The sequence below is a fragment of the Balearica regulorum genome, chromosome 1 (genome assembly GCF_011004875.1).
Source record: "Balearica regulorum gibbericeps isolate bBalReg1 chromosome 1, bBalReg1.pri, whole genome shotgun sequence".
Taxonomy (NCBI): domain Eukaryota; kingdom Metazoa; phylum Chordata; class Aves; order Gruiformes; family Gruidae; genus Balearica; species Balearica regulorum.
The window spans coordinates 14,688,100-14,711,104 of NC_046184.1; the positions used below are offsets into that span (position 1 = coordinate 14,688,100).

The 23,005-nt window shown below is 44.0% G+C and overlaps 1 protein-coding gene across 3 annotated transcripts in view; it reads left to right on the forward strand.

Annotated features, from left to right (window-relative positions):
• Positions 1–207: 207 nt before the first annotated feature.
• Positions 208–23,005, forward strand: part of LHFPL3 (LHFPL tetraspan subfamily member 3) — a 259,508-nt gene continuing 236,710 nt past the window's right edge. For all 3 annotated transcript variants that reach the window (XM_075739678.1, XM_075739767.1, XM_075739851.1), the window contains exon 1: positions 208–1,645. In XM_075739678.1, coding sequence (XP_075595793.1) covers positions 1,177–1,645 — 469 coding nt within the window. In that variant the 5' untranslated portion in view covers positions 208–1,176. The remainder of the gene's footprint in view (positions 1,646–23,005) is intronic.

Below are 23,005 nucleotides of genomic sequence, written 5' to 3' on the forward strand. Positions count from 1 at the left end.
TCAGGCTCAACGCATAGGTCGGGGACTGCAAATCCAAGTGTCACTGGCACAGGAATGATTATTACCAGATGCTAATTACTCATTAATATATGCTAATCACTGCTGCATGCCAACATGCTCAACGCACTGAGCGTCAGGCCAAAGTCACTCGACTGGAGCGGAGCCGCTCTTCTCCACCGGTGCCACCTCACGCACCCACGCCACGAGCTGCGGCCACCGTGGCCCCACGGCTGCTCCCTGTTCACGGCAGCGATCTTCCCCACGGCCGCCATCCCGCCTCCTGAGCACCAGCCCCTCATCTCCGCGTTCCCCGGCCCCAAGACCTCGCCGTGGCAGAGGTTTGGTTCAGGCGACAGACAAGCGTCTCCGGGCTCCACCCGTGCCAGGGCGGGAGGCCGCCGCTCAGCCCGCCAGAGGGGATTCAGCAGTTACGGCCCCCGGCTGAAGACTGATGTTCTGTGAAGGAACGAATCACACAGGTTTTTAAAAGAAGCCGACACACAGGCTTTAAAGTTTAAAATCCGTTGCCCGAACACGTCTCCCAGGACACGCAGCATGAGCAGCGCCGGCAGCAGCTCAACCAGGCAGCCGCTGCCCCGGCCGGGAGAGGCGCCCCGGGAGCCCGCCGGCGGACGGCTGAGGTGAGGGCCCGGCTGCAGCGCCCCCGCCCCCGCGGGGCTCGCCCTTCCCGCTCAGCGACAGGGCGCCCACGGCCCCTCGCCCCCGCCCCCCCCCGCCTCTCCTCAGGGACGGCTCCCCAGCCGTGCCACCCCCCCCCCCCCCCCCCCCCCCCCCCGCGGCGGGCGGTGGCTGCGCAGGGCGGCGGAGTGCCCCTGGCCCCGCAGCGGGCGCCGCGGCTGTTGGCGACCGGCGCGGCGAGGAGCCGCGGGTGGCGGCGGGAGGGCGGGCTGCGGGGCGGGCGGTGCGCGGCGGCCGGCAGCGCTGAGCCGCGATAGGCGGCGGCGGGCCATGTTGGTGCTGCCGCCGCTGCCGCTGAGGCTGCTGCTGCTGGCGCGGAGCCGCTGAAGCCCGGCGGAGGGGCTCGCTGGCTCTCGCACGCAGCGGCGGCGGCGGAACGCGTCGCGTCGAGCGGAGCGAGCGGGGAGGAGGAGGAGGAGAAGGAGGAGGAGAGGAGGAGGAGAAGGAGGAAGGGGAGGGGGGATCTTCTCGGCGAGGATGCCCGGAGCGGCTGCAGGGACGGCGGCGACAGGAGCAGGCTCGTCAGGAGCGGCAGCAGCGGGGATGCTCCCGGCTCAGGAGGCGGCCAAGATCTACCACACCAACTACGTGCGGAACTCGCGGGCCATCGGCGTGCTCTGGGCCATCTTCACCATCTGCTTTGCCATCGTCAACGTGGTGTGCTTCATCCAGCCCTACTGGATCGGGGACGGCGTGGACACCCCGCAGGCGGGCTACTTCGGGCTTTTCCACTACTGCATCGGCAACGGCTTCAGCCGGGAACTCACCTGCCGGGGCAGCTTCACGGACTTCTCCAGCCTGCCCTCGGGAGCCTTCAAAGCTGCCTCCTTCTTCATCGGGCTCTCGATGATGCTCATCATCGCCTGCATCGTCTGCTTCATCCTCTTCTTCTTCTGCAACACGGCCACCGTCTACAAGATCTGTGCCTGGATGCAGCTGACCTCGGGTGAGTGGGGGCAGCGGCTCCGGCCCTGGGGGGGGGGCTCCGCGCCGCCCTGCCCGGCCCTGCCCTCCCCGGCCCCGCGGCGGGGGCACAGGCGGCTCCGGTGAAACTTGCGGCGCCGGCGGCCGCCCGGGCCGGGAAGGGGCAGGGGGAGCGGGGCGGGGGCGGGCGGCGCGGGCCCGGGGTGCCCCGCCGGGGCAGGCGGGGGAGCTGATGTCGGGGGCGGGACGCGTCGGCAGCGTTGCAGAGCGGTGCCGGTGCCTGCCCCGGGCCGCCCCACCGCCCGCTTGGGTACCGGGCGCGGGCCGAGGTCGGGCTCAGCCCTCAGCCCCTCGCACCCCCTCGAGGAGCAGGGGTGCCCGGAAAATTTGTCCGGTTTCTGCCTGTGAACCGACTCCTGAGCATCAAACAGCCCTACGGGCGGCGGGAGCTCCAGGCTGTCCTCCGGCGCTTGGTCTGTCGCTAAAGGTCAGGAGAAAATGGCAGTGGGGGCCGTGGGGACGCCTCGAGCAGGTGATGGTGGGTGAAGGCAGCTGCCAGCCTGTTGAAGGTTAGTCCTGAGCCCGGGTTTCCACCTGGTCAAGGCAGAGCCCACTTCGGTTCAGCGGGAGGGGGTGGCGAGGTCTTCTGCTGGCCGACTGGAAGGGCAGCTGAGGTCATTGGATGTTGCATGCATGAGTTTTGGTTGGGGTCTGCTCCCCCTGTTCACAAGGTTTATTTTCCTCTGTATGTGAGGAGTGTAAAGAAAAAAAAAAACCGTTTCAGTTGCCCGTTTTGACTCAGAAGGTCTCCTGACTTCATTTGACTTTCCCCATCACATCCAGTGTCTCCCTGGGGAAAACACACGATAAGAAAGAGGGAGAACACCAGGACATCCCTTTTTGCATTTCCAACACAGCTTTCCCTCTGAGTTGGAGAGAACTGGTGATTTATGTGCAGCTGGGAGGCAGAGGAGGAGAAAAGAATGGTCTGTAGAGTTGAGATAGTAATAAAATCTGTTTTAGCAAGATAGAAAAGAGAAATTCTTTGATAAAAAAAGGTCTAAAATCAAAGCATGCCTGCTACTTGTACTCCCGATAAATCCCTGAAATTGAGAAGTTTTGGCTTTGCCGGAATAAGCTGTTAGGGAAACAGAGCAAAATGTCCGCAAAATGGGCTCACGATCACTTTTTCAGTCCCCTTAATTGACCTGTATTCATTTCATTTTCCAAGCAATCATTCTTCTGAGTTGTTTGCTGAGCAACTTCAGCATTATTCAATTTGCCACCTAGTCCATGAGACTTAGTGGAAATTTCTGGTTTGTATGAAACAGCTGTAACCATTTCGCTCTGTGATGCTGTTTTTATGTGTGTTATGTATATTTTTATGCTGTTTCTGTCACTTAAGTTTCCATATAGTTTCTTTCTTTATCACTTGGGAATTGATCTGCAGCCACTTGAGGGTGGTAGATTTTTCGCCTATTCCAGTGAGATTAGGTTTGGGTTCATTATCTCTGCATTGGGAATCCTCTTTGATGCTGGTGGCTACTTCATCTGTTCAGTAATATACATTCTGATGCGGTCTTATTAATTGTACACAGTTATGTCACTTGGCTACAGGCAGAGCAAACTGTTTTGTGTTTGCACCACTGATGTCTCCTCTGCTCCATTAAGGACTTTTGCTTTCAGCTGTCTCCTCTCCTTAGGCTCCACTGGTAGAAGGTGGGATGAATATTCACTGGTTTGGTGCATCCTCAGCCTGTTTTGTTCATGTCCGGTATGCAGTAGGACAGCACAATTTCCAAATCTCGTACATTTTCCAACATCAGAGATAATGGTGTTTTATTTATATGGTTCCACTGCTTTATGCCAACAGAAGCTAGTGCAGGGTAGATAAAAATGAATCGGATTCCTTTACTGCATTTCTGCACAGGTGAATAATAATGTTTAGAAACCACTGCATGCAGCTGATCTACAGGAGCCCAACCAGTCTATACCTTGCTGCGCGTGAGCAGGTGTGACACTGAAGATACGTTTTCAGGCAAAATAATACAGAATTTTTGACATCTCCAAAGCTGGTAGATGCACTGTTGGCATTAAAAGTCAATACAAGGAGTTTTACGTCAGCAGCAGAACTGCTTTTCACACTGCTTACATCCAAAATTAAAATAATAGGGGAATACATGTCTATACCAAGTGGTTACTGGCCTTCTTTCCTGGTTTGTACATGAATGCCCTGGAAGAAATGGAACAATGTTGGGTGTTGAAAGAGCCTGACTTTGTTTTTTGCTGAATGTTGTACCTTAATTCAGCATTTACCTGACTGTTCATTTCTGTATTACCTCAAAAAAGTTTCCTCAAAGGGAGAGAAGGCTACCAGAAAATCCGCATTGGTTTGGGTTGCATACTTCGAAGAAGAAAGCAATGGTGGTGGGACAGAAGGACAACTTAGAATAAAATGTGCAGGGCAAGAGAGTTATAATTGAGTTCTGATAGGCTTTCTATGAGCTATGTGACCTACTTCTGTTATTATTTTCCTGTTTTGAGAATATAAGTAATAGGTAATAGTAAGTTTAAGATGCTTATCTCACCAATAGCAATATAGTATATGTCATCTACATATGCATATGTCACCTATATATGTTCATACAGGAACAAAATTGAACTTGAAGTAGTAAAATAAAAAAATATTTGAGTATAGCTTTCTTTTTCCTTGCTATTAGGTACCTTAGCAGTGTTAGCATTCAGTTAGATCATATAATACTACTTAAAACTGATGTAATTTAAATCTCCTTAGAAGCAGTTTTTTCAACATGGGATCATGCTTGATTTAGGATTGCAAATAAAAGCTTAGGAACTAATTTCTTTAAAAGAAAGATTTTGATCACATTCTGTCCTGCATGAGTCATTATACATTGTCAGCATGATATAGCTCTTGTTTTGAAGAGCTGTCTTTTAAATAAAACAAAGATAAACAATATCTCGGACATATGCATTTTCAATCCTTGTTGCCCTCTAATCACGTCTATGACATGATTAAGCAGAAAAATTCTAGGAAAAGCTACTTCCTTTGTGTACATGAGGGCAACATACGTTAGACTCCCTTATGATTTTGCCATGGCTTAAACTGCTTCTCATATTCCATGTGCCTAATGCTGACAAGGGTACAGTTGGAATCTTGAGAGCCAGTGTTGGCAGCCCTGTCCGTCCCCTAGCCTCCTCTCCTGCAATTTCAAAATTATGTGCACGAACACTTACACGTATGCTTACCTAATTTGAGCAGCTGCATGAACACAAACACTTAGTGAAAGCATTGGAAATTAGTTTATTATTGCTCTTTACTATGCTGCATCTACAGCTTGCAAGAAACCTCACAAAAAAGATCTTTCTTGAGAGTACTCCTTTATAAGTTAAATAAATTAAATGCTTCAGTTCTGTCATTGTGATTTTTTTCATTACTAGACATTTGTCATTACTTTTTTTTCTTTACTAGGATGTTGCAAGGTACAGGAAAGAGAAAAGTAGAAAAAGCAAAAGAAATGCATAGAAGTGTCCCATGGAGAAGCAGGATGAAACCAATATATATGTTTTCAGCAGATGCATAATCCCATGCCCACAATAAGAGGACAGTTGAACAAAACAACATAAACCCTCTGTACTTTGTCAAACCACAGGCCCATCTAGGCCAGTGGTCTCCAGCAGCGGTCTGTAGCAGGAGCCCACAGAGGCATCAGAGCAGCGAAAGCTCGTTTTGCCCTCGGAACTCTCTGTCCTCCAGCACTTGTGTTCAGGGATTTCCTGAGATAAGTCTTGGCATTTAAAAGCTCTTGCTTTTTTTTATGACTTTTTATGACTTTGGTCACTTTTTGAACCTGTGTAAACTTTTAGCATTTACAGTGCCTCAGAGCAAGGAGTTCCACAGCTTAATACGTGTTGTGTGAAGATTCAGTAGGGGCTTTTATGTTTTAAACCTTGTATCTGCCCATTTTATTTGATCCCCCAGCTCACATACTGGAAGAGGCTGTGAACAGGGGACCCCCAGACACCTCCCCTGTGCTGTTCCTGATTATACCTTTGCTGTATTCCCTCAGTTATGTGTTTTTGAGAGCTGATTAATCTTTGGCTTCTTAGTCATTCCTTAGTCATTATGTTGTACCGTGCCTATGATCATCCCTGCTGCCCTGCCCGCAGCCATTTCCAGTCCACTGTGTCCTTCCAGAGGTGGTGGGACCAGAACTACATGCAATATTCAAGACTGACAAACCAGCCATTTCTACAGCAGCATAATAATATTCTCTCTTTCATTCTTTGTTCCTTTCCTAGTAATTCCTAATACTCACTTTTTCACTGTTGGTGAACAGTGGGCCGATGTTTTCACAGAACTACCTATTATAACCCCAGGATCTCAGTACTGAAGCAGTAATAGTCACCTTGGAGCACATCTTTTTGTGTAGTTAGGTTTTTTCCCCTCAAAGAAATGACTTCATATTTGTTTATCTACATTGACTTTAATTTGCCTTTTTATTGCCCAGTCACTCAGCATTGTAAAGTCTTTCTTCATAGTCAGCCCTTATCTTAGCTACCCTGAATGAATATCAGCAGCAAATTTTGTCACCTCACCATTTACCCTGTTTTCCAGCTCATTTATAAATAAGCGAGCAGCTCCCAAGTTCCAGCACAGATCCCTGCAGGACTCCACCATTGACCTCTCTCTGCTTGGAAAATTGACAGTATTCTCCTACCATCTGTTTCTAATTATTTATCCTTGCAAGGACATTTATTTTTATCCTCTGGGAGTTTAGGTTTTTTTAAGACTTATGAATGACAGATTTATCAAATGTCTGTTGGAAATCCAAGTGGACTTTGTTAATGAAAATTTCCACAGTACACATTATTTTTTAGTTCTTTGGAGAGCTGTAGTAGTTTTGAGAAAAAAAAAGGTGTGTTGGTCCTACCTTATTCACTTCCTTTCATCACAGAAATATGCCATGTTTGCACACGTGCCGACATACTCTGTTGACTTTCGTAGTTCTTTCTTACCCATTTCTGTGGTGCAGGTATCAGTCTTTCTGTGGTTCCTCAGGTTTTCCCTGGACCAGTTTTAAACCAGTTTTTAAAACTGGTTTCAAATTACTCAATTTCCAGTTCTTTGGAGCCAAAGCAGCCGTAAGATAGAGGTTATTACATGCCACAGAATGAAAAGGTGAAATTCTTCATTGCAGCTGTGGTGTTGTTCGCCTTTATACTTGAAATCAGTCTGCAGGGCCAGGTGACTTTTATATAAGAGTCTTAAAAGGCTTGACCTTGATGTCAGATCTTGGTATAGGGGTAAATTCCAGAAGGCTAGAAAGAAAAACAGTCTTGCGCCAGTGTTTGAGCAGGGTGTCTGGTGGAGTCAGACAAGGATCTTGTTTGTAGCCTCAGTATCCTTAACAATTATTTGGGAGAGTAATATGCGTTTATGGCTGCCGAACTTTGCAGGTGGTACAAAAATTATTTGTTTAATAAATTATAGTAAGGATAGCTAATTCCATAGACTGATTTGGATGTCATCATAACCTGGGCTTGCTTCAACAGCCTGTATTTTAATACACCAAATGCAGTGTAAGACTTCTGGGGATCAAAATGTAGGAGGCATCCTACTGATGGGAGAATTATGGAAATTATGTGTAATGGAAAACAGTTATTTAGAAGAGAAATTAGAGGCTGTGGTAGATGGGCATCTGCATGGGAGCTCTCACTGCAGTGCTGCACTTAAGAAGTCCAATGTGGTCTCTAAATGTTTATGCGAAAAATGGGACCACAGTTGCCCACAGTGGTTCCCGTGCCCACTCTGTCCAGGTCAAACATCTGTCAAGACTCCCTTTCAAGTATAAAGTGGAAAGGGTTTCAGGACTGATTTAAATAAATGAAAGACAAAGAGCTAAAAGGATGAATTTTCTTGCTATTCAAAAGAAGATTAAAAATTGACAGATTATGGTGTATGAGGACCTGCAGGGGGAGATTTCAAGTCATGCCGTGCTCCTTAACTTGACAAATCCTGTGGTTGGAACCTGAAGAAGTTACGCAAATTTGCATTAGCTGTGAGGTATATACATTTGTAACCTGTTAAGTTTCATTTGTTAATTATCTTTACAGTGGTTTCTTCTTCACTTAAAGTTTTTACATAAGATTGGGTGGCTCTTTCTAAAACGCATGGCCTAACTCACCAGAAGCAAAGGACCTTAACCAACACATCTGCCAGCTTTTGTTCCCACCACGTGCTCCAGTTGTAAGGTGAGAGGCATGCAGGAGGCCAAACAGAGAGGAAGGCAAGTCCAGGAACATTGAGCAGGTTTTTGATCTGAGTTTCAGCATTGATGCTGGCTTTAATAAGAGCATTAACACCCCCCCACCCCACCCGCAGGGAGAGACGGCGACTGAGGTTATTTAGTGGTCTGCAAGCAGTAGTGGGTGTCGGACCTTCAGGGAGAAAATTCAGAAAAAATCGGGGAGCCTGAGGGCTCTGAGCATGGTAAAACAAGCATTGCCTCCACGTCCTGGGGAAATGGGGTGCTGAAGCTGCACGGGCAGGCAGGGAGCAGGGAAAGAGCCGAGTGCTCTGCTTGCCAATAAATAGACTGTCTCATCAAGCCTATAAAGACATCTCCTAATTCAGGTGGGCCTGGTGCATGTACTTCTTTCTCCCAGAGGAGAAATCACGCTGCCAATATGATTTTCTGTCCATTCAGCTCCAGAGGAAGGTTTCCTGTCGGACTTAGTAGAGACCCTCAGCGTCTCCCTCATCCTTGGGCTGGGAGTGCCTCATGGTAGCCTGCGCTCTGCTGCTGTCAGGCTGGCCGCGATGAGTGTTGCCATACCAGCGTGGGAAGTGCTCGTGTCCTAATGTGGGTGGGAAGGTTAGCTGGGTAGGTTGGAAGGATGAAGAACTGAAGGTTTTATTGTGAATTTGTGGGAGAAATGAGCGATGGGGCTGTGCAGCCTTTTTGGTTTCATTATTATTTCCTGTATTTCATGCTTTGGCTATAAAAATGAAGGTAAAAGGTGTATCCTGTGAACAGTGCAAATGAGGGAGGAATGCTGTGCCCCAGTGGCCCCTCTCCAAGTCATTTCTTTCCCCAAATACCATGTGCTCACAATATCACAAGTTCTCTCCTACATCCCATCATCCCCTGCATTTGGTAGCTAAACTCTCCAACTCGTCACAGGCTCTTTATCTGTGCAGTTGACGAGGACACAGCATGTGTTATAGCTGGCAGAAAGCTATTCTTGTGTTGATTTGTCACCTAGATTTGTTAAAGTATAAACTATCCCCGTCTCTCCACTGGTGGGAATTTGGGATCCTTTCTGCTCTGCCCGGGAACCAGCTTTTTCACAAAACTTGCAGAAGTTCAGTATCTTGGAGTGAAATTTGGTTGAAATTGGTCAGCAGGCTCAAAGTCATGCAGCCACATCAGCCTTGGTCCCAGAGAGAACCTGGCTAAAATGTATCACGTAAGAAGTGGGTATCATTTATTTGTATGAGTGATTTGAGATTGTGATAGCAAAACTTGTTTTTGAAGGATAAAGGTGTTTTGGGAACAGAGAAGAGATATTTTCTTTTGTTTTAGAGTGTAATAAAAATTTCAGCATCTTATAACTCTCCCAATTGCCTTTTATGAACATTCCGGGGGCTGGAGTCCACTGTTTGAAAAACACTAAGGTAACAGAATAGTAAGATATAAAAGGAAATGCATGAAGTTATCCAGGCAATTTGAGGACAAATTCCATTTCACTGAAAAACAAAGATGTATGGGAAGGGAGAAAGGAGGGGAGTAAGAAACTGGGAGAGAATTTAAAAGAGAGAAATTTCACCTATTGAAATGCGGGGAGCTGAGAACTTGAATACCGTTGGGAAGGAGAAATGGGAGTGGAGTTTTGGAAAGGAGCTGCTGTGGGCGCAGCTCTACTTTCTTGCAAGTGAAGGGGCTTCACTGGCATAGGATACGGCTGCTGCTGAGTTCTTTCAAAAATTCCTTCTAAAAGTTTAGTGAAGAAAATTGCTATATGGGTAAATGAAGCCAGGAAGAGGAGAAACATATGGATATTATCAGTAGTAGAAGGCATGGAATAAAAGAAGGCTAGATTTCAAACACTAAGGTTATTCTACCTTTTGAGAAGTGAACCTTTTTAGCGCTGTGGTATAAACAGCATTAGCTTTGATCTTGCAAACATAAAGACAGCAAACATATCAGAATAGAAAATCTGTGGTGTGATCAGACAGTCTGGACTCAATATTTGAAAACTAACAAGATCCACCTGTGAGGAATGGCAGGGTCACAGTAGTGCAGCATCACAAAGGAAAAAATAAAAACATTTTTGCTCAGAAATAGTGACATGAAAAAAATACATGAACGAGTCTAGAGCCTGAAAAGTCTGCAGAATTCGATAACATCGGTTGCTATCAGCATTGTTAAAAATGCAGTGGCAGCATGACAGAGTGAATAGCTAGAATATGCATTACTGTGTGGAACAGTGTGCAAATCCCAATTACTAAGCGAGAATTATGGCTAGAATCCTTAAGGAGGGGAATATAATAGACTTCAAGATAGATCTATTCTAAGATATTATCCATCTTCACGTGGGCATTCAGAGATGCAGAAGACTTGAAACAAGCTGGCCTTAGAATGAGAAGGTCATACATACTGGGGGAAATGGTTCCTTTATTTTCTCCTTGAGAAGCCAGATGCAAATTTATGAATTTCATTGATTTTAAAAGGTAGCTGATGGCCTCTGTGGAGAGCCTCTCTGACACAAGCACATCATGTGCTATTTCAGAGAATATTATTCAATCAAGTAATTGAGACTGCATCAGAAGGAGAGAGCTACAGAATAAACGGTTTGAAATAAATTATTACAAACAGTTGATCAGTTGTCACACATTCCACTTCCCTTATTTTTCTGGTTATCTTTCAGAAAGGAAAAGTTTATAGAGAAGAAAGCTAGACGTGCTGTACTTGCAAGGTCAAAGACGAATATTCTGAGTTGAGAGGTTTAGAAAACGCTACTTGTGAAACCTTGGGAGGTTTTTTTGTTTACTGCTAAAAGTTGAAAATCATGCACCTTACTTGTAGAAGTTCATTGAATAAGGCGAGTGATCTCATGCGATTAACATGGCCAGAATCTGTCTCGTACTGCCATGCTAGACTGTACTTCTGCAACTTCGGCCCTACAATGCTTTATTTGTCGTGACGAATTTTGTGTGCAGCAGAAGTTTGGGTAAAATAGGACAAGGTCTCTTAAGATCAGGGAAGATTTTAGCAGGGAGAAGAGGAGGGTGGGCTAGCAGCCACGTGTTTTCCTCCTGCCTGACCTCCTGCCTGTTCCTCTGCAATATCGGGCTTCTGGAGGGGCTGCAGAAAAGGGAACACTCCTCAGCTCTTTGTAACGTGGAGTCCCTTGGCGTGGGCAAGAGGCTTGGAGAGGGTTGTTTTGCAACAGCCCAGATGACAGCCTGTAAGCGTGAAACACCTACATAAATGATCCTGTGCTTCTTGGAGATTAAGAGTCTTCAAAGTTAGGCTCAGACATTTCTGTATCAAGTCATCTCCCCGGCTTGCCAGGGCCCAACAGAGGGCTGCAGTGGCTGTGCCTGTACCTGCAAATTAAGCATGTCCAGAACCACTCTCTGGTGCAAAGTCATCTGGCACACTGGCCAGTGCCCATACTGTTGTATTTTTTTATCTTCTAAAACTGGGTCACTGGACTCATACCTGCCTATTGGGAACCATTCCTGGCATGTCCTAACTTGCAGACTGTGCCCGGGCAATGTTTTGGAAGATTGTTAGTTGGAACAGACTTAAAAACACTCCTGTGACACATGCTGTGGGACAATTCTAACAATTTAATACCGGAGACAGTTGAGTTTCAATGCCTGGGAATGCTCCCTGGCACTACTTAATTTATCTGTGTAGGCATAACCAATATGTAGCAAAGTCTCAAAATGAGGAACTCAGGAATGATCTGTGCAGGGAAGTTAAGGTGACATGGGATTTAGTCCTTTAATTTAAACCAATGTATAACTGCAACTCAGTGCTGTAGTATTAATTTCCGATTTTCTGTGTTTAAATTAACAATAAAAAATCTGGGGATGAAAAATTTGCATGAAGTGTAGTTGGCTTTGAAGCTGGACTTAGTAATGACCTTGAAAAAGAAAGATGTTTGTAATCTTTGGCAAGAGGAAGAAGTGATCAAAGATGTAAAACAAGCCACAAAAAATGTTTTTCACCTAGAGATAGTGGGAGAATGTTACCTGTGAGCCTAAAAATCATAAATGAATCTTCTCTCTGATATAGACTGCATGTTTCAAAACCAGATTTCCCCCAGGTATCCTCAGCTTGGCTAATACATCTTTGAACACTATAAAACTGTTACACATTGAGTCTTTACTTCACAAATGTTCAGTGTAACTTCACAAAGAGTTAATTCAAAGTTTTAAGATTAATTCCATGAGAGAAATAATTAGACTTTCCATGAAAATAAAATTATTCATCCTTGTAGCTTTATGTTCCTCTAAAGAAAGTTAATTATTACTTGGTTGCTGTGTCTTAGTATTTTGCCTTCCTATTACTGGTGAAGTTATATTAGAACATCAGTAAAATAAAAAGCTTGAAATTGAAATTCATGGTCATTATACTAGAAAAATATACTCCAAAGTAGTCCAAACATGCTGATGGCTTACTGGCCACAATCACTTCCATTTAATTCACATCAGGCATTTTTATTTGATCAGATTCATCAGTTAGTATGGCATCATCAGCTGGCTCACCAACAGTCATTTCTAAGCTGACTTCACTGTCTGTCAGCCTTGAGGAGGGAGGCGATAGCAGTGGCATGGGCTCACTGGTGCAGAATGACAGGCCTTGCAGCTGGGGACGGGTAACAAGGAGCGAAGAGAGGACCCGAGTATATCTGTTCACCAAAGGGTGGCAATGGGATGCAATGCAATGTGGCTGTGAAGAGGGCATACGTGATCCTGGCGTGTATTTCATGAAGTATTTCCAGCTGATTTAGGGCAATGTTGACATCATTACGTGATGTGCTGTGATATTTCATGTAGGATTCCGGACGCTGATGTCCAGTTCTTACTGAGACAGCAATAGCTGCAAGAAGGAAAACCAGTGACCGGTGACATTTCTTGCAAGGAGGAAACTAGGAAAGCTTGATTAGCTTAATGCACAAAGAAGAAGATATCTATGATATCTATATGATAAGATATCTATGACTGCTGTCTGAAAACACATGGAAGGGCTAAAAAAACAAGACGAAGGGAAAAGAACTGTTTAAGCCAGTGATTTTCACTTTGCTTTGATTTTGTACATTTTTTCCAAAGATGATGCTATATGCCATGTAGCATTGTTGGAGCAAATTACAGCCTACTTTGCTTCATGACACTTTAAAAATCTCAGAAGTAGTTTATGAACCCCTCCTGAGTCCATGGACCATAGAGTGAAAACTAACGATTTTAAACTTGTGGATAATGGTGGGACAAGAACAAATGGATATTATCTGGATATAAATCACTTCAGCTTGGAAATTAAAGGAAGATTTCTAACTATTAGAGCAGAGAGGTTCTGCAACAACTTTCTAAAGGGAGGAGATTTGGTAAAATACTGAGCTGTACACTGGAAACAGATGAGTGTCTGAAAGAGATTACACAATGCGATGTTTGTAACAGCATGCCTTGTTCCTCTCTTTCTCATTTCTCAGAACTAATCCATCTAGGTGAATGCTCTTTTCTATTCTACTCCCATTTGTTATGTTTTTTTAAACAGTATCACTCCTATCTCAGTACCTTCTAGGATTAAAAATAGACAGTGAACAAGATCTGTAGATCTGTCAAGTGGGGCTCCATTCCTGCCTGGCATTCTGACCAAACAAGCCGGGGTTTTCTTTAAATTCCAAGCAAAACTGTAAAACAGTGTCAGCAACAGCTGCAGCAGTAATGTGTTTCATGTTTTCCCTTTGCATTCAACATTTTAATGTGACTTGGATATTTAATTTCCTTTAAGAAAATTTAATTTATGTCAGCTAAATACTGATGTTAAAAAATGAAAGTAGTTGAAAAATAAATCTTTAAGATATTCTAAACCACCAAGGTTTCAGGAAAAACAGTTTACAAATTATTAATTCTGTGACTAACTCAAGATCTAGTTTTGCTAAGGATGTTTCCTAAAGAAGTTGTCTCTTGTTAACTCTCCATGCACATAATTATTTTGTGATACCATCCTGCTACATAAACAGTCTTCCTAAATAGCTAAGAAACATGTATAATCTCTTCATCTTGTTGATATGCTACTGGATGCTTCATTTTTTTGTGTGAATAGGTTTGTGTCAAATGCAATGGATGTTGTAGAAAGAATGGGCTCATCAAGTGGTCTTTGCTCATGCAGGATGGGAAGCGGAGCAACGTGGAGTTCCCAGTTCCATCCTTGCTGCCTCCTTTCCTGCCTCCTGTGGCCGTTTGAGAGGGAGAGAAACGAGGGAGCACTTTGTCAATGGGATAAACAAGTGTTCAGTGCATCAAACAACTGTATATAAGGCACACCCTGAGCTTCAAATGAAACACTTTCAGTCTTGTACATTGCTATGAAAGCCATTGCATGCAGTATGCATACTTAAAAAGTCTGTTTGGGATTTTACACCCCTAGGGACAGATCTGAAGATGCAAGTATCTGGCTTTAAATTTAGCTTCACTGAATTCAGTGAGTTTCTATGTGAACCTAAGATGGTATATTTAATAGCCGAGTGTTAAACATACAACACAACATTTCATTAGTTTTAATTATATTGTATGTTGGAGGAATTGTGCCAAGGCAAAAGTGAGGTTGTCTGGGAAATTGTAACTGCGTTTTTGTCTGTTCCCAAGAGGTGTAATTTTTTTTATTCCGTGGGGTTGCTTTTTCCCAAATCAAGTCTGAACCAAATGCAAAGCACACTTCTACAGACAGCTCCATTTTACTTTACATTACATCAGGTGATGGATAAGCATAGATACAACAGCAAGGATTATGCTGGAGAACGTGCAATGAAATACCTGACTACACACATCTGGCTTAGCCTGTCAGACTGCAGTAGGGTGGCATCGCCATTGGCCTTGGCAGACCTAACCTGGCTCTGGCAGTGCCACTCAAGTGTTCCTGCAGTGAATCCAGGAATGTTCAGGGTCTTAGGATATGATATCAGTTTGTGGAGGCCAAGCCATCAAGCAGTTGCCTACCGCCAGGTACCTGTGCTTAAAATGCCTCAAGGAACCTGTCTGGCCTCTAACTGCTTTTCCAGAAGGACACAGGTCTTCTATAGGTTATCAGTCATCTGCACACGTGTATCTCACAAGCGGTAGAACAGCTCAAGTTGCATTAGGCACCAATGTGCTGGCAAGTGAATCAAACCCTAGCTTCTACCCTTAACTTGCCTGTAAAACACTTTCATTTAGGTTTCTCAATCTGGAGCTGAATCCCATCCTCTGTGATTATGAAGCCAGCCTGGTCTCAGGCACCTAATTAGCCCTGGATATGAGCTACTCTGAACAGAGCCACCATGTGTGGGTGGCATGACCATTCTGTCATCTGGATAAGTGATTCCATCGCTGTTGGAGCGAGTCCAGAGGAGGGCCACAAAGCTGATTGGAGGGATGGAGCACCTCTGCTATGAGGACAGGCTGAGAGACTTGTGATTGTTCAGCCTGAAGAAAAGGCAGCTCCGGGGAGATCTAATTGCGGCTTAACAGTATCTAAAGGGGGCCTACAGGAAAGATGGTGAGGGACTGTTTATGAGGGAGTGTAGTGGCAGGACAAGGGGCAATGGGTTTAAGCTGAAGGAGGGTCGATTTAGATCAGATGTTAGAAAGAAATTCTTTACTGTTAGAGTGGTGAGGCACTGGAACAGGTTGCCCAGAGAGGTTGTGGAGGCCCCCTCCCTGGAAGTGTTTAAGACCGGGCTGGATGGGGCTTTGGGCAACATGGTCTAGTTGAGGGTGTCCCTGCCCGCAGCAGGGGGGTTGGAACTAGATGATCTTTGAGGTCCCTTCCAACCCAAACCATTCTGTGATTCTATGATTCTGTGATAAGCCTTCAGAGAACCTGGAGTTGACCAAGTGCCTATGCAGTCAGCTAAAACTGCCTGCTTTGGCCAGTGGTCTCCAAGGGGACCATCCATGGGGCTGACTGTAAGAGTCTTAGTTTTGGTCAGGAATGCATTTTTAAAATTAATCTTCTAGTTGTCCCAACTTACTACAATTTGATTCACATTGTGGAGCAGTCCTGGGGTATGAAAACTGGGTTTCTTTCTAAGTAAACTGAACCAGATGTCCTCCAGGAGTACACCTGATGCACTTCTACCACTGATGTGTGTGCCTTCCACAGGACCAAAGGGGCTGGTCCAAAGTGAAACCTCTGAAACACACGTGTTGTGGATATTAGGTCCTAAGCACTCTTTCACTTTTTTGATTCACTCTGTTACAATACTCAACTTGCTAATGCAGACATAGGCTATGCCTTCATACATTGGGTTTTATTAAATTAGGCTTGCATGTGTCTTGGATTCATAAAGTTGAGTTTAGGGATGATTAAACAAGTATTTTGTTCTAAATTAGCAATGTACTGTCAATCATAGTTCCTTCTTAATGTGCTTTTGCCTGCGATTAAAATAAAGCCTCAGTGTCATAAATTCAGGTAGCAGAAATATGATAAAGGAATTTGAATTACCTGATGCTGAAGGAGATTACTGGATAGTGTATGAAGAGCTGCAAAATAGGTATTGACAATTGCTAAACAAAGCTGCTGTTATTTATTGCTTCCATTTATCATAGTATAGAAGTCAGGTTCTAATCATTTAAGTAAATACGTCAGTTCTGCTGAGTTGCAGTGATACCTGTCAGAGAGGAATAAATGCAGGTAACGATGCATACCTAACATCATTTTCTGAAAAGTTTTAGTAGTCTAAATTGAAATTGCATTAGTATTTTTTAATGTAAGTTCTGCAATGCCTTCATTTTTGATGCTATATCCTCAGCAGACACTGTGATAGGTCATTCGTTTGTATGTGGATTTAGCCAATTGAGAATTGGAGCAAGGAAAGTCATTGTAAATGAATGCTTATTCTTTTGTTCTGTAAAATGATGTATTTATATTGTGATTTCTCAAGCTCTTCTAGAGTACGTTATGGTATTATTGTGCTGATCTAGAATCTGCTAGTATCAGTGAAAAGCTGTGTTTGTTTCAACAGACTCCATAAGCTGAGCAAAGGATTTAAGGACATGCTTTGATGGGTTGGAAACATGTTTTAAATGCTTGGCTTAATTGAAATCCAGAAAAAATACCCACCAATCTTAGGTTACAGATGTCAATCAATTATTTCCTGTATACCCTTTTTCATTGTTTATACAAATACATGCGTTATAATAAATAATGAGGTTGCAGATCCATACCAGAAAACTAAGGGGTTAATTTCTGAGGGCCGTTCAGCAATCCTGACTTGGTACTGAGCAGTCTTACTCTTGCAAATAATCCCATTGTGTCTCTGTCATTCAGTATTAGAGGACCTATTAATTCTTACATTGTATGACATTATATCAAAATCTCACTGCACACTTGTAATGTTCAATGTCCTGCTGAACCATCAGATGAAACGCAGTGTGACTCCACAAGAAGAGAAAATTTGTCTTTATGAAGTAAACAGAAAACAAGCCTTGTGCAATCAATTTTATACCCAGTTAAGTCTTTTAAAGAGGAATGGCTATATGGTCATTTGGTGCATAACATACCGCTTGCCTGGAGCCACGTTAGGATGCAGTAACAGATGGTAAGGTGGGACTTAATACGTATTAGACTATTACAGAGCTTAGTAAAAGCATGAGTGAAATTATTTCATTAGCTTATAGCTAATATACCAAAATGTCATGTGCTGTAAAATGTATAAGCACATATTGTATAAAAAGGTCTACAGCAAGAATTGTCCTAGCAGCAGCTTAGAGAGGGAATTGTAAAATTAAGAATAATAACTCTTTAGAAAGTACAATGTAATGTAAGTATGGGGTTAGTGCGGTGTGAGTCAGTCCCCCAAAGAGTGAATAGCAGGATCCAGTTGCTGTCTGTCGATGTAATCAAAGATGACGGGAGTGAAAGTGTTTGCGCAATTAAGATTATGAAGATAAACTGCTACCTAAGTAACTAGACAGGTGGCTGTCAGTAACGTGCTTATATTTCTTACCCACCTAAATAATTTAAGTAATAATAAGCTTTCAAACTTCACAGTTACCCAAAACAATGTGAAACCTTACATTCCCATTACTGCCTTCTGTCCCTCCCTCTCTTCTTCCCTCCCTTTCCATCTGGTTTTGTGTTCCCACAGAATTACGTCCCTCCCGAGCCTGCAAGCCCCCTGGAGCGGGGACTGGATTTGATTTGGTGTTTGAACAGAGCCCAGTATAAGCTGAATCCTGATTGTGGCCTCCAGCCCTGACTGCCGTGCAAATTGCAGTAAAAATCATAATTATTGTTTGAATTTTATTTGAGTGGTGTGAGTAGCATGAGCTTGATGAGCTACCCAATTTGCAACAATAGTAACTATGTACTGAACAGAGCCTGCTGTGTGACCTTGGGTAAGTCTTTTCACCTTTCTGAGTTTTGCCGGCTGTAAAATGAGAGCGAGATAATTCCTTAAAAATGCTCTACGGGCATAGGCTGTTATTACTGCAAAGAACTGATTGCATGCGGATTTGGGGTCTGCTTTGTGCAGCATGACCCCTCACCCTTAAAAAAACTCAGAGATCTCTAGGCCATCTTAGTAGTAGTCAGTGTAAACAAGGAAAAATGGTAATTACCTAGAATAGGAAAAAGCAAAATTAAACATATTTGTGGATGTACATCACTGGGAGCAACCATCTGTAGGACGATAAATAGTGGCATACATATATAAACACACTGGGTTGTCATTCCAAACAACATATTCTGTGTGTTTATCTCTGCATTAATGAGGTACTCAGCTAGGTTTTGACATCTGTCACTTTGCAATCATGTCAGTGTGGTTCTGAATTGGAGAACAAAATTCATGGGGATTATTTTAGCCTTTCATTCCATGCACTGGAAGTACGTGTGATGCAATAGATTTGGCCAAACTAGCTTTTTCCCTTGGATGACAAGACCAAAATGACTGAATAACGTAAGCAGATGACATGGCTTGAAATGCACCAGTTCAGGAACCCAGGCAAGTACTGAGGCTGTGATCATCGCGGGCAGGCTTGAGAGGACTGCTGTCATACAGGGAGGAATGACTGACAGATAAGCAAGTTTAGCTGATGCTATTTATTTGGTCACTTCAGCATTCAGCAGAGTGTTACACTTCCTTTTTGACTTGCTTTTTCTTTCAGAAAAGAACTGCAGCATATCCAGATACATAGCTCATGGCTCATTTGCTCACAGTGCCAGCGAGTGCCACCACAGTGATTCTCTTTTGAACTTACATGAGTGACAGATTGTTCAGACCACTGGTTTTCAGCATCCCCAGCATACTGGCATACAGCAGGGTTTTCTGTTGGCAAGAATTGCTGCAGGGAACAGAAGTACAGTTGATACCCAAGGATTTACCAAAGATATTCAAGCCACATCTCGGGACTGTGCAGCTGAGTGCACTAGCTTTAAGTCACCACAAGATTTAGCTTTTCACTTTTTCCTTCTTCCTATGTGTGTTCTGGTTGTTCAACTATGACTGCTTTGAGTGGATAGATGGTGGCGTGCAGGAAAGATGGCAGACGTAGAGAAGAGGATCTGTTTATGGAGTGACTTAGAGGAGCAGCAGCCAACACTGGTTTTCTGCAACGAGGTGGAGAGGGGCAACCTGACCTTGATCAGAAGGACCAAATCTCAGAGACTTTCAGTGCTCTCCACTATAAATCATAATTTAAGTCTTGATAAAGGAGGACTTTGTCCTTCACTATTGGCTCCACTTAGTGAAGTATTTTTCTGAGAAATATATTTTCCCTATTTGAAAACAGTCTATGCAACTGAGGTAATTTTCTCATAAGGCATGCTCATGAAAAAGTGTAGGTAGGACAGAATTACAGGAATGGGTAATTAAGCACCCTTTGTGCAGTCATGGCTGATGGCTGCCTAAGTGGGTTCCACTGTAACATTTTAAAAGCAAATGGGTAGTCATTTGTGGTGCATTGCTGCAAGCTGGATTCCTTGTGTATGAAGAATAGAGAAAAACCTGCAAATTCTCTCTTAGAAATTCTCAAAGGCTGTTCATGCTATGTGTGCTCTGGTTGTCACTTTACTTGTAGTTCTGACAGAAAAACTGATGTGAGCCTGGAAGTAAAGGGATAATAGTGAAACTCCAGGTAAATAATCCTTGCTATTGTACTGCAAGTGTATTTGTTTCTTCTCTAATGCTAATACTCATCTGGGAAGAGTTTCCTTCCAAAACGCACGAAAGCAATAAGAAGATAGCAGTTTTCACCCAAGGGTAGTAATCTGGCAAAGATCTGGATACTATTCCTGAGCTGTGAGGTTTAGTGCTACCCGCAGAGATGGTGGATGGATAATTTCAGTCACAAACACTTAGAAAAATCTGATGTGGGGCACTGTTCCAGGAAAGCAGTGCCAAGAAGGATAATTTTATTCTTCAATGAGTTTTTGGGTGGTACTTACCTTATGCACTGAGAACCCTTTATAGGTTGTTTCTTGAGCCACATTTTGTCGATGAAACTTCTGCTCCACAGCCAGGGAATGCTTCTGGCTGGGGGAAAAAAAAAGAAATCTATATTGTTGGCAGCAAATTTTATGACATATTGGGTGATGTCATTAAGGGAACTGTTAGCAATCTGTCATATAAGGAACAGCTTTGGCTAGTCCAACATAAGGGAAGTGATTTAATTCTATGTCTGCTTGGATTTCTCCTATATAATCAGTGAAGGCCCAGGAGAATTAGGAGACACAACATGATACTCTCCTGATTACTTTGCTGTCATCTCCAATTTATGGCCTAAAATGCATGAGAATAAAGTGTTCATGCCCAGAGGAGCTCATGAGGGCTTGTTAGCGGGTGCTCCCCCGATTCATTTAGCTATGATGACTGTACAGGGTAAGCATTGTTGCACAAGGAATGACTGGGATGACTGTAGCATCATCTAGCGCAGGTTATGCAAATAGGGTTGCTGACAAACGGCAGGGGGAATAGAACTCTGAAGGAATGTCCACAAAGAGGTACATGAGGTGCTCTTCCCAGTGGAGGGCTGCACATTAACCCAGCTTGTACCCATCCCCTGAAGTTTACTGTGGCTGTTACAGCTTTCTATCAGCCTTCTTTTCACCTCCAGGTGACTTGATCTTGTCTTCTTGATTTCTCATGAGGCGGGGAAGCGAACATGTGGATGTCCCATAGGGAGCACAGCCCACTAGATAAGGAAGGAGGGCATGTTCTTATGTTGCCTCTTGGAAAGCTCCTCAGCTCTTCAGTGCAATATTCTGTTTCTGTTGGCTATTTGTGTGTTATGTCAGAGAACAGAACAGCAGAAAATTGTCCCAAATTGTGTTTTGGAGATGCTGCAGAGCACATCCAGCCTCCTTCTGCTTTTACTGTAGGACACAAAGCTGGTTCAGGAGTGCCACCACAGGAATGAAGCTGGACCTTCTCCCCATCCCTGCAGGGTGCAGAGCACAGTGCTGTGATGCTGGTGTGGAGATACAGGGTGATAGCTCCAGTTTGTTGCCAAAGGATGTGGAAAGCGGAAGCACAGGTTGCTTCAGAAAAGCATTAGACAATTAAGAGAGAAGAGATCCCATGATGGCTATTGAATTTACTGGTCTGCATGTTAGTCAGTGATTTACGCTCTGGGGAGCAGATGGGTGGAAGTAAGGAGGGTGTGATGGGGGAAGAACACTTCATATTCGTCTCTCTTCTAAGTGTCTGATATTGTCTACTGTCAGGAATGTCATTCCAGGCTAGATGAACCTTTAGCCCACCAAGTATAGCTGCTGTTGTGTATTAATTGCTCCTCTGCAGGTAGGTTTAACAGAGATTATTTGTTCTTTCTGTGGGCCATGGCATACTCCAGCAGGAAGTGCCAGTCAGAGGATTGCCTGACCATTAGCCTCCTGGTTTGAATCTTGACAGTGCTTCAGGAAACTTTTTCTCTTCATAAAATGAAGTCACAGATCAACAGACTTTAAGGCCAGAGAGGTCCATTAGTTAGCTTCACTGGATAGCTCACACCGTAGAGTTTTACCAAGCTGTTGCTGCACAGAGCCCAAGTATGCTAATATTTGTTCCTTTACTCTGCAAGAAACTGTAATGAGATGCAGTGAGTGTTTGCTGCCAGAGTCAGGATCATTCTTTTCCCTTCCCAGGAGATGGCTACTGAGTTTATCTTCTCCACATATCCTATGATTTAAAAAATACAGTTGTGCCTGATTTAGTAAATGGTTTGTGCATAACATCTGTAAATGAAACAGTGCCCTAAAGTAGGAGCAGTAATAATATGTAGTTAGCATTTATATAGTGGCTTTCAACCAAAATATTTTGTACGTAAGGATAAGCACGGTTACCACTCTCCCAGTTTTTTCAGTCTCAGCTGTGTTGTACATCAGTAGCAGAGCCCAGAAGAGAATCCAGCCTCTTCTCTGCTCGGTTGTTGTCTGGGTCTAATCCAACTGATCAGATCCAGGCACAGCCTTTTATAGGGCCAGGGGTTCTGCAAATGGTTGAGCTTGAAAGGAGTGGGGCACCATAGCTTCAGCGACTCAATTGTCATGGCAGATAGGTACTCCTGAAATGCCACTGTTGTCCTCACAGTCCCTGGGAGGTGGTGGGAATGATGTGGTGAGGATGAGAGGTCAGAGGTGGGAGTGGAGCACACTGCGGTCATGAGGGCTGAAGATATATTACGTAGTGGGAAGCGGAACTGGCAACAGCGTGAATGCAGATGCAACCGTTGATGATACTTGAATTCTTCAGTCTGATTGTAAACTAGTAGTCATTGTAACCATGAGGAGTCATGAGTTAAGACCTTCTAGAATCAAAAGTCTGCATAAAAATACACATCACAAAATCCAAATACATTTGGTAAGGACTAATTGCCATTTAGAGTCATGCCCTTTCAGATTCTCATTTCCAGAGTTTGGTCTGCAACTCTGAAGGTTAACGTGACATTCTTGTGTACTCATAGATCTCTGAGAACCAGCGCTTTGATAAATCTCAAAATATCTGAGATACTTGGTGAAATTCTGAGGGAGAGCAACAAAAATGACAATTACGCTAGAAACTGCAGGCTGAGCTTCATTTGTAAATAATTCCAAATGTACTTTTCTTGGGGAGGGAAGAGTAGTTTTTAACCTAAGTGGGAAAACCA